An 11,551-nucleotide genomic window follows, 5' to 3' on the forward strand; every position below is an offset into this window, starting at 1 on the left:
ATATATATTCACACTATCACACTAAATATTTGAATAGTAGCATATTTGTGTATGTATATTGCTTACTCTGTTCCAGGGTTTCCTGTGGCCTCACACTTCATGGGGAAGCTCTCTTCGAAAGGAAAGGCGATCAGAGAGGCAGGTGAGTGCTCTGTAATTGTGGGCAGCTGCTCCACTAGATTAAGAAACAGCCAGAGAGAGGAAGTGCTCAGTAGATTATGCATATAGGAGGAGAAATGGTGGCATGCAAATGTGAAATGGCTTTGGTTAAATCGTAATGACTTTCCACAATCAGATCAACTGTTTTGATCAATTAGATATTGAATCATTGATTGTGTTGTTGGCCAAAGAGTGAGTTGTTATGAGGCAATGGCAAATGATCCGGTCAAATAATGTCAGTGAGAGTTTGTTTGTGGTTTAGAACAGGAAGAAACTAATGGCTAATACAGCTTGAGTGTAAAATTGGATATGCATAATCAAAATCATGATGGAGTGATGGTATGAGTTACAATTTGACAAATGTAAAGTGGTTTGCTGGCTCTGTTGTTGGAAGTTGTCCACTATGAAAAAAAAAACACTCTAAAAATCATCTAAATGCATTGTTTTGAGGGAACATTCTTGTTAACATGTCTACTCTATTAACCACAACAACAAAAAAGTGTTTAATTTGTTTCTATGAAAAATAACTAATTTGAATGAGACTGTTCACAAAAAGTACATTTTTTTATAAGATTGTATGATAAAAGAATACCATTCAGGATGTACCATAGTAGTACAATATTATCAAAATACCATCAAGTACCATCAAGGGACTTGAATATGATAATTATGAAGTACCATGGTATCCCCATCTGATACCATAGTATCAAGGCAGTAGTACTTCATTGTAAATGTCCCCAACAAAAGAGCAAATCTCTGCATTTATGCATGATTTTTAAAATAAATCTCATGGTTGGTGGATGATAATGGCCTCTATGGATGGAAGTTTCTAGTTCTATGGATGGGGTGGCATTGCAAACTTACTGTTCACACGTGCTAAAACTAACAAATCCACCGCAGCAAGAAGAACACGAAGAACACAGAGAAACAAACGTGCAGGGATTTGTTAGAACCATATAGATATTACTTCTGTTGAACTGCTAACAAATAATTAATTGACATCAAACAATTAAATACAGGTCCATGTTTGATTAAATTAACGCAGAAGAGAGAGAGAAAAAAATAAGAACATTGTGTTCCCCCTAAGATATCTTTCAGGCCCTAAAGATATATTGTGAATAATTTAACAGCAACAAAATACACTTTTATTTGGTTTCCATGGAAACAGTGAAATACATAGCCCTAGCAATAAATTATACCTGCTCTCAGCTTGAGTGAACCTGCATACAAACACCCAGTTTCAAACAGATTAGTTGTAAGAACAGTGTGCTCACTATGGAAGCCTGCTTCTCTCTCTGAGTAAAAAATAAGCAATTATGTGATAAATGTAAAAAAATAAACAAAAAAAAGTGTGATAGAAAAAGTCACAATTATGCATTTTTAATATACTGTATGCAGTCGTGTTTGTGAGATGTTAAGTCCCAATTGACATGAAGCCACAATTGTGAGATATAAAGACAATTGTGAGAAATAAAGTGGCAAATGTGAGATATGAAGGCGATTGTGGGATATAAAGTAGCATTTCAGAAACTGCCTGAAAAAAATAAATTGTGGGACATAAATGAGACATGAAATCACAAATAATATGAATATGAAGTCTCAGTTGTGGGATATTGTGAGATAAGTCACAATTGTGATATATAAAGTCGCAACTGAATTTATATGAAGTTGTAATTTCTGCAAATGGAATAGCAATTTAATTTCAAAGTCACAATCATGAGATAATTTCACAATTTTGAGACAGAATGTTGCAACTGTGAGATATAAAGTAGAATCTGTAAGGAATTAAGTAACAATTAAGTTAAGTTTGAAAATAAAGTTGCAATTATGAGAAATTAATTCACATTTTTTCATTTTTTAAGGTGAAAACAGGCTTCCATAGCTCAATGTTCTTCCAGAAAGCATAAAAACAGGCCAGATTGTGCACACAGCAAACAATTAAACAAACAGTACTGAAAATCTCGTCATATAAACAGGTAAGACATTACTAGAATACTACAGAAGAAAATACATAGAACAGGAAGTCATTTATTCTACTTACCTTCAAGTGGAATATCCAGGGCATTACTCTGATACCTGCAGCTCATATTAAGGCAAGCACCCAAAAGGAGGAGGATTTTCCGTAGTAACCGCATGACTGGCCAAAGCCTCAGAGGAGAGCGGAGGATGACAAGGAATGCTGCAGTTTGCCAGGAGTCAGTGCATCTCACTCCAACACAGTCTGGGGTCTCGCTACCTGCACAAAACACAACACAGATCTTACTGGCACCCAGACTTCAGCTGCAAACAAGAAATCATTGCCACACACATGCACAACCATGTGTGTATAAACAATACACAGACTTCCGAGCGACCATATGATTACAGTCGGCCCACAACATCACATATAAAAACATGCCTGTCACCTGCACAGACACAAAGACTTGCATATACTGCATGTCTCCTGCTGAGTAACTTGCGTCAATGTCTATTCCAACTTGTATTTACTTGAAATGCATCTGTGAGAGGAATCTCCATATTAAAGCTCTCTATCACCGAGACCCTGGAGATATGAATTGTATTTCTGTAAATTGTTTGTCAGTGTATGTGTGGCAGGCGCATTTCTTCCCTCCGTTTCCCCTTCGTAACGCCTAATACGAAAAATGAAACCTTAACAAAAAATAAAAGGAATGGAGCCCCCCTGCAGTTATGGTAATGTGCAGCAGCTGTTGCAGAAATTATTCTGAAATATTATGAATTCATGGCACTATAACAGTGACAGATTTTGATTAGCTGGATGCAGTAGAGAGAGCAGCACCACACCGCTGTTAAATCACAAAGCTTGCAGATGTGCTTAAATATGCAGTTAGAAATATGTCGCTTTGTTATACCAAAGTGGATGAACTTTGAGTTAAATGTCACGTTTGCTGCCATTAAAGTCATCTTGCACAGTCTCTTGTGATGTCATGTGTGGTAAGGGATCAGTAGTTGCTTTAACCTTTTGGAATCTGGCGCCAGCGAGACATCTGGCTGGAGACAAATCGAGTTCACGCCCCTTTTCCCTTCAGATTCATAACAGCGCTGGCAATAAAATGCTGCAGTTGATCGGAGTAACTTTAATGGAGGTCACCTTACATGGTGTACTGGGAATCAGCCTTGTACTTCCAAAACTACAATGCAATGTCTGGTGCCTGTTAGTCTACAACACCTATGATCAGGGTCAGACAGAATCTGTAGACTTTTTCGATAGTGAGTTTGATATAAAAATATATGGGGTTCTGTGGAATGGATTTAGAAAAAAAAAAAAATGTTAAATGGAGCTGAAAGCACTTATTGGTAGCTGAAAGTAACCAAAATTGTTTGCCATATTATTTACCGAACTCACAGCGCAGGGAATGTGTGATGAATGATAAATAATAGGCTTACCAATAGTGGATTATATACGATATATAGTGACCTTTGTATGCAAGGCAAAAACGCAGGGCAAGGTGTAATGAATAACAAAAAAATGGGCATATCAGTCGCTGATTATGTGGAAAAATTTAACCAAAAATGTACAACAATATGAATAATAGGCATACCAGTAGCAGATTAGGTACAAAAAAAGTTAAAAAATTAAATAAATAATGAGATTAATTAAAAAAAAAAAAGTATTTTATTGACAGTTAAAATAAATAAAATACAATGTCACTTGTATGCAAGACAAACACGCAGACAAGGGATGTGTGTAATGGGCATACCAGTTGCTGATCATGTGCAAAAAAATGTAAGCAAAACAATTAAATAATAAATAAATACAGTAAAAAATGTGAGATTAATCGCAATCGTACTGTATGTGATACACTGTGTCCCATTATTGTGATAGTATATACATTACTGTACCTGTTAGTTTGAAGCCCCCAAGAACCAAACCATAATCTATCACCATTGTGCACCAGGCACTTGGGCTTGGGGAGTTTGCTTCAGGGGATTGTCCCTGTACTGGAATTTACTTTGTATAAAATCATCTGTTAAATGACTACTTACACAGGAAATTGTATCTCAATGGCTGTATTTCTATACAAACTTTGCAACAAACTCTCACTGGTGCTCAATAGCCGTTCTCATTTAGGTTGGAGCCCCGGGCTCATTAGGTCACTTCCTTTTTGACTTGAATTGGTTAAACACACAATAAAATGATTCAACGCTTAACTCTGAGAACAAAAGAGTACCAGGGAGGAAGGCAGATAGAAAGAGAGAAAGAGAAAGAAAAAAGGAGGCCCAAAGTTCACAAAATACAACTTTATCAGTCATTTCCACCCCTTCAGGAGATACATTTCCTTTGAAACCATATGAGGTCATTTATTCAGGCATCTAATTAAAGTCCAAAGGGGGATTTGGTTGGGGCAGGACTGTTATGTTCTCTTTATTTCAGCTTTCGGGGCCAGTCATGAGAGATAACCTCACTTCACTGCCCCTCCGTTTTAACCCCACCATCTGATTCAATCACCACCTTTTTCAGCCAGACTTCTGAAGCCCATCCTCCCCTTTATCTTCTCCTCTGCTTAACAAATCCAGTAGGAAACATAGAGGTCAAACACCAGTAAGCAGAGAAGTAATTGAATAATTGACCACTGTGTGGATGAGTCGATTCGCTTCATTCCTCAGTGGGGGCTCTTGTTTTCTGATGGGCTTGAACTCTACTCCACATGCCTGCATTTCTTCATAATGGTATTAACTCTGCCGGGGAGAGCTTTTGTGATTTAGTGCTGGTTATGGTGACCTCTGAGATGACCTCTGTGATGTCACTAGAAAGGATGGGTTTCTACACCCCTTGACTGTTATACTGAAAGGCTTGTGGCTATGGTCTGTCGGACTTGGATGCGTTTCTTGGAGCCAAAGACAATGCCTGAGGCTCTACCGCTTGCCCTGAGACTGCTCTATCTCCCACAGATGGTGTCTATCTTTAGTGGCCAGATTAAAATCAAAAGGTAAAGCACTAAGCTAATTGGATTGTGATTTACTGGCCAATGTGGTGTGTTAGGTGGCATATGTTTACCATCCTGATCCAATACAATGCACCCTAGATTTTTACTACTGCACTAATTACAATGAAACCTGAAGTGTTACACTTAGAGAATCTTTTTGTTAATGTGTTTATTTACATGAACCATCTGATGACTCATAGCTAAGTATTGGAAAAGTAATACTTTCTTATTTTGAAAACAACTGAACAGACACACTACTGAATAATACAAATAAGTTAGTAGCTTCGCTACTCTGCTTAGTTACTTCCTAACATTGTAAATCACAGTAATTCTGAGCCTCTTGTCATAAAATGTCTTCATAGGGATATTCAAGCCAGATTGCCTGAAGACCTATAAAAGAGCATTTCAGTTATAAATAAATCTGACACTTACAAATAGATCAGCATGAATCAGATCAACTCTATCCACTCGTTTGTAAGGCAATGTCAGTAAGACAACATTGCAACCAAAGAGAGCTCCTCTAAAAATTTCAATCTGCAACATTAAAAATAAAGCTCATCCCCATACAGCCTACCTAAGGATTACTCTGTAAACAACAAAGTGGGACTTTCTTAACAACTACAGCCTGCTCTTAATCCCCACATCTCAGTCTAATGATACTGGCAAAGGGTAAAAGCTGCCCAGCGTGGGAAGTTCTGTGTGAACTCTGACCTGGCATTGCCTGGGCAAAGCAGTCTAGAGTAAGAGCCAGAGGAGGAGGAGAAGATAGAATCTGAGCTGAGAGAATCAAGAGCAAGCTTTTCTCCCCAACTGACTGATGGCGTCCTGCCCCTCGCGCACTCAACTCGCCCACAGAGAAGACTCATTTAGCATGAAGGATAAGCGTAAATCAGGACAGTAAAAAAACAGGAAGCAAACTGGCAGTGGAAGGGAAGCAGTTGGCTGTTCAACCCTATGAGTTAAAACAATCATTCCTCACACAACAGGATCCGTCACTGCCAAAGCATCACCATTTATCTGATTATTACTTGGCTGTATTTGAATAAATAACCAGCAGAAATTATTTTGATGCTTACATGTAGAGATACACGATTCATCTGCACATACTGGTTATTAAATAATATCAGTGTTTTAATTTTTTTTTTTTACTTTTTTTTTTTTTTAAAGTTGGGACATTTTGTGAAATGCCACAAAATCAAGAATATGTTATTTGTTAATTCTCTTTAACCTTTACTTAATTGACTCTAATTAAAAATTCCAGCGTTTTCACTGGCCAACTTAATTTTATTTTGTAAATATAAACAACTTTTGACTCCAAAAAAGTTGGGACAGAGGCATGTTTACCACGGTGTCAGATCAACTCAAATCAGTCAGTCACATCCACACGTGCCTATGAAATGCTGTTGTAGCACATGCAGAATGAGACCTGGCATTGTCTTGATCTAATAACCATGGGCTTCCCATGAAAGATGTCATCTTGTTGGCAGTATATGTCTCTGTACAATTCCAATATATGCCTCCATGTCAATGGTACCTTCACACATATGCCAGTCACCCATGCCGTTTGCACTGATGCACCCATATACCATGACAAACATTTGCTTTGCACCTGTCACGGATTGACATCTGGATGGTCCCTTTTGTCTTTGGGACTGACAATTTGATCTCTCATTTGACTACAGCATAAATTTTCACTGTCTTTTGAACAATCTAAGATGAGCCCATTGCATTTCTTGATGCAGCTGCAGACTGTGTTAAGTGACAGCAGTTTTCCATAGTACTCCCAAGCCCATGTGGCTATATTTCACACAGCAGCATGACATTTTCTCATACAATGAGGGCTCAAAGGTCACACACATTAAACTGAGGTGTCCTGTCTTGCCCTACACAGTCTGAGATTTCTCTGGATTTCCTGAATCAAAAATTTGGCACAAAGTGGTGAGCCACGACCTGGCTTTGCTGGCACCTATTACCAATTCACCTGCTTATTATGGACTGTTTCAAAACAGTTTAACTTGGATATTTTATAACCTTTCACTTTTATTATGTCTCTGTCCCAACTTTGGTGGAGTGTGTTGCAGCCATCAAAAAAAAAGAAAAATTGTTTATATTTACAAAATACATTTAAGTTGGTCAGTGAAAACATTGGATATCTTTTAATTGTACCATTGTCAATTAAATTACTTCTGTGAAACAAAAACATTTTCAAGAAAGTTGGGGTCCAATCAACATTGGATTCCACTGATTCGAGACATTTTTCAAAACATCTTTTGTATTCCAAAATTAATACATGTTTGGAATGAAATGAAGGTGAGTAAATTATAACAGAACATTCATTTTTGGGTGAACTATCCGTTTAAGAGTGCATTACGGCACTCTTAACAGCTGGCAAGGAAAGAGTCAATGCTAGCAAAGCTGCCTGTTTACAGTATTTCTACTTCAAATGGTCTCAAAACCACTGCATTGTCAATAAGTAGACAGATATCTGCTATTCAGCACATGCTCAGCATTTAAGTGCCATTTAGTATGAAAACTTTGTGTGCACACTATGAAGGCCATTAATGGGATTAGCTTCATTCCTGCCTTGTCCAACTGGATTAATATATTCTGCTGCCTGAAGAGTCTTGATGGCTCTATATCCTTCTCAAACCTTTGGATAAGACCCCAATTCTGATTTAATCTCTCCAGCACATTTAAGAAATTGGTGAGATTACTCACACTAAAGAGCAATTAGCATATTTCTCCTCAATTTGTGCTCTAATTAGAGTGTTTCATCCATTTAGTCGCTTTAATCTCTCGTTTGGCTTGATTACAGTGTGGACAAAAACATAAAATGGATAAAGATGCTACATTTAGGCTACTTATTTTCAGAAGCAACAACATATTGTATGAAAGCACACATTACATGTATGCATGATTTGGTTTTGTTTTTCTATTTTATAATATTTAAAAATATATTAATTTATTCCTGGATTTTCAGCAGCCATTACTCCAGGCTTCAGTATCACAAGACCCTTCAGAAATCATTAGAATATGCTGATTTGGTGCTCAAGAAACTCAAATAAATGCTGTTTTTGTTTATTGATCAAATAATCCTGAAACAAAACAAAAAAAGTGTATCATGGTTTCCACAAAAAAGCAGCAAAAGTGCTTTCAACAGGAGCCAAGAGACTGAAAAATTAGTTATGGTTCAAAGCTTGCTCTTTTAAAGCTCAGATGATTTCAATTAAGTTAAATTTATGTATCAGCTTTGTCTCAGATGTTTCTCCTAAAGTAAAAATAGGCACAAATAAGAGTATAGAGCTATACAATAAATGTTGTATTTATAGCAAAGATAACTTGACCTTGGAATAATGTGGTGTGTGTTTTTATTCTGAGCACAGTTTAAAACATTGTTGAGATTTCTCAGATGAGACATAAGAGTTCACGGTTACACTTTACTTGAAGGGGTGTGCATAAGACTGACATGACACCTTCATAATCATGACATGACACGTCATGAATATGAAGGTTTTTTATGCATGTTTATGACAACTGCCATTAAGTGTCATTCACTCAGTTATGTAATTTTTAATGCAAAGATGACATTGTTTGAGATGTCTTTGTTATGGGCTATGGTTAGGGGTAAGGCTAGGGGTAGGGTTAGGTTAGGGTTAGGTCAAATAATGTCATATTTGCATTAAAAATGACATAACTGAGCGAATGACACTTAATGACAGTTGTCATAAACATGCATAAAACCTCCTTCATATTCATGACATGTGTCATGCCATGATTATGAAGGTGTCATGTCAGTCTTATGCACACCCCTTCGAGTAAAGTGTTACCGAGTTCACTTGGGTCTTTTTCATAGAGAAGCAGAAAACTAACAATTTAATCTCACTACTCTCTCAATCAAAGATATACATTTTTTTTTTTGACTTTTATGAGCACCCATATCATTCGACAATACAATATCTATTAACCTTAAAACATCTGCAAAAGAGAACTTGGCTGTTCAAGCCCTTCATCATGGCCACTGCAACTGTTAAAAATCAGCATAAATAATGCATAAATACCAACTTCAACAGGCATCAGCTCCACAACATGTATATTATTAAAACTTCTGTTCGGGCAAAGCAGAGACACTACTCTAAATGAGATTAAAACATGTACCCTAAGCGATATTAAATATTAACTATGGCTAACTGAGATTTGACTCTGCATGCCAGAGACTGAATGGTTCAGTTACCAGCCCATCAATAATACAGCAGCCTGAACGAGGCTTCAAGGGGGAAATGGGATGGGACAGGGGGACGAGTGAGGAATGCAGGGACGCTTTGCGCTTAGAGGTAGAAAGCATGCATTTGGGCAAGAATAGAAAAAGATGTGGGCAGGTGGAAGACAGCTTTGGAATAGGATAGTGGGATGCAGAAGTCATAAACCGTCTCTGTTGTTGACAGGGGATGGGAGAGGGATGTGGGAGTGAATGAAGGAGACAGAATGTAGATGGATGGGGGCGAAGGATGGTGTGGGCGTGGATCATGAACTTGCCGTACGGAGAAGTGGAGAGATTGTTTTTTGATGGAGTTGGAGAGTGGATGAGCAAAACGTAGAATGACACGCAGGCATATTGGCAGAGACGTACAGATGGATTATGAAGCGGCAAGAGGAAGAAGTATGAAAAAAAGATGAAAAAAGAGAGTGAGAGTGAGAGAACTATAATCAATGAAAAGAGCTCCTAGCCTTAAGTCCCCAATGGAGAAATGGCGGATGACCTTGTGACCCCTGTGAACAGCTATGACAGAGATTAACGTGTCCCTGGTCAACAGTGCAATTTATTTTAAAAGTGCCATCAAACCAAGAGCAGTTCCTGATCATCAACCTGTTACATGCTTTTCTTGATTTTAGTGGGTTCCCTAGTGGAAACGGTCTCACTTCCTCTCATAAATGTTCTTGTTGGGACAAAAATACACACGTGGTGAATAACCAAAGGACAGATGTTATAGATTATAGTCCATATTGTTTTCATTTTTCGTGTCTGCTTTTCAAAATTAATGGCCTAAATAACATGTATCTGTGTAATGTTTTCTAATAAGTTGATGTTCTACTGAACAGATCTTTTAAATAAGTGAACAAATGAATGTTCACTGAAGTCTCTCGATTTTGAAACAAGTGACTGCTTAAAGTGAACAAACAGGGTTCAAATCTGGGTTGTGAAGCATCGTTTCATTGGTTGGAACAATCAAACGAACACAGCCCTTCACAAAACAAGAGTCACTGAATGAGACTGAATGAGAATAAATCTTGTTTGTGAACTAATTGAATGAACTTGTTTGTGAAAATACTGAACGAGGGATCTGTAGGCATGGCCGGACTTACCATTGGGCTTGAGTGGGCTGCAGCCCATGGGCCCTGCCTTGTAGGGGGCCCCGCCTTTGCCCTCACATGGCTACTTTAAACAGCTCCATTAGCCCCAAAGAGCACACATTTAGAAAGATAATGATAAATTCTTAAATGTTCACACCTTATTTCTTTACAGAGGATGATTCTATATTACTATATTAATGTTCCACTAAATTATGCGATCATCTGATGAGTTTTGAGCGCTCTCTCTCATCTTACTGCCATTACACATAGTGGGGAAGAAATGTCATCAAAATTATTTTCAATTAAAAATAGCAATTTAATGAGTTTCTGTTTTTATAACATAGCTATTGAAAGTGTAATTTAAGTTCTTTTCGGTGTTATCAGGAGAAGATGCCACAAAACGCGTATCCGCATTAGTCGACCCCAAAGGGTTAAACAAAGGCTGGGGAACACAGGACTCGACACATCAGGGGGACAGGATGACGTCTAACGACTGACCAAGGACAAGAACTAGAACACACTTTAAATACACAGGAACAGATGAGAGGAAGACAAGGAACACCTGGAATTAATGACAATTAACATTGGAAACACCTGGGAACAATGAACTCAAAACATGAGACAGAGAAACTGGATGACGGAGCACATATGGAGCACAGACACACACAAAACCTGGCCCAGAGCCTGACATTACTCCCCCCTCCCAGAAGGCGTGTCTTCACGCCACCAAAACATCCAATGGGGAGGGGGTTGGGCGCTCTGGAGACCTCTAGGAGTAGGGTTACCAGACACGAGGCCTCCAGAGCGGGGCACCATGGTGGATCTGTCAGCTCTGGGCGCCAAGGCGGAAGAGGGACCACAGGAGGACATGGCGGACTAGGGAACACAGGAGGCCAAGGCGGAAGAGGGAACACAGGAGGCCATGGCGGAAGAGGGAACACAGGAGGCCATGGTGGGGTAGGGAACACAGGAGGCCATGGTGGGGTAGGGAACACAGGAGGCCATGGTGGTGCAGGCAGTTCCGGAGGTCATGGCGGAGCAGCCTCCGAGGCCGCGGCCCCAGCCCCCGCCTCTACGGCTGGAGCCATAGTACCCCC

The 11,551-nt window shown here is 38.8% G+C and overlaps 1 protein-coding gene across 7 annotated transcripts in view; it reads right to left on the bottom strand.

Annotated features, from left to right (window-relative positions):
- LOC107680707 (neural cell adhesion molecule L1-like protein) overlaps window positions 1-11,551 on the bottom strand; it is a 56,444-nt gene that overhangs the window by 40,524 nt on the left and 4,369 nt on the right. For 6 of the 7 annotated variants that reach the window (XM_016476737.1, XM_016476734.1, XM_016476736.1 and 3 more), the window contains exons 3-5: window positions 2,201-2,395; window positions 1,024-1,041; window positions 67-175 (exon numbers count right to left, since the gene is read on the bottom strand). In XM_016476737.1, the coding sequence (XP_016332223.1) occupies window positions 67-175; window positions 1,024-1,041; window positions 2,201-2,294 (221 nt within the window). In that variant the 5' untranslated portion in view covers window positions 2,295-2,395. The remainder of the gene's footprint in view (window positions 1-66; window positions 176-1,023; window positions 1,042-2,200; window positions 2,396-11,551) is intronic. The other variant, XM_016476732.1, reaches the window with a different exon arrangement.

The sequence above is a fragment of the Sinocyclocheilus anshuiensis genome, unplaced genomic scaffold (genome assembly GCF_001515605.1).
Source record: "Sinocyclocheilus anshuiensis isolate Anshui unplaced genomic scaffold, SAMN03320099.WGS_v1.1 scaffold396, whole genome shotgun sequence".
Taxonomy (NCBI): domain Eukaryota; kingdom Metazoa; phylum Chordata; class Actinopteri; order Cypriniformes; family Cyprinidae; genus Sinocyclocheilus; species Sinocyclocheilus anshuiensis.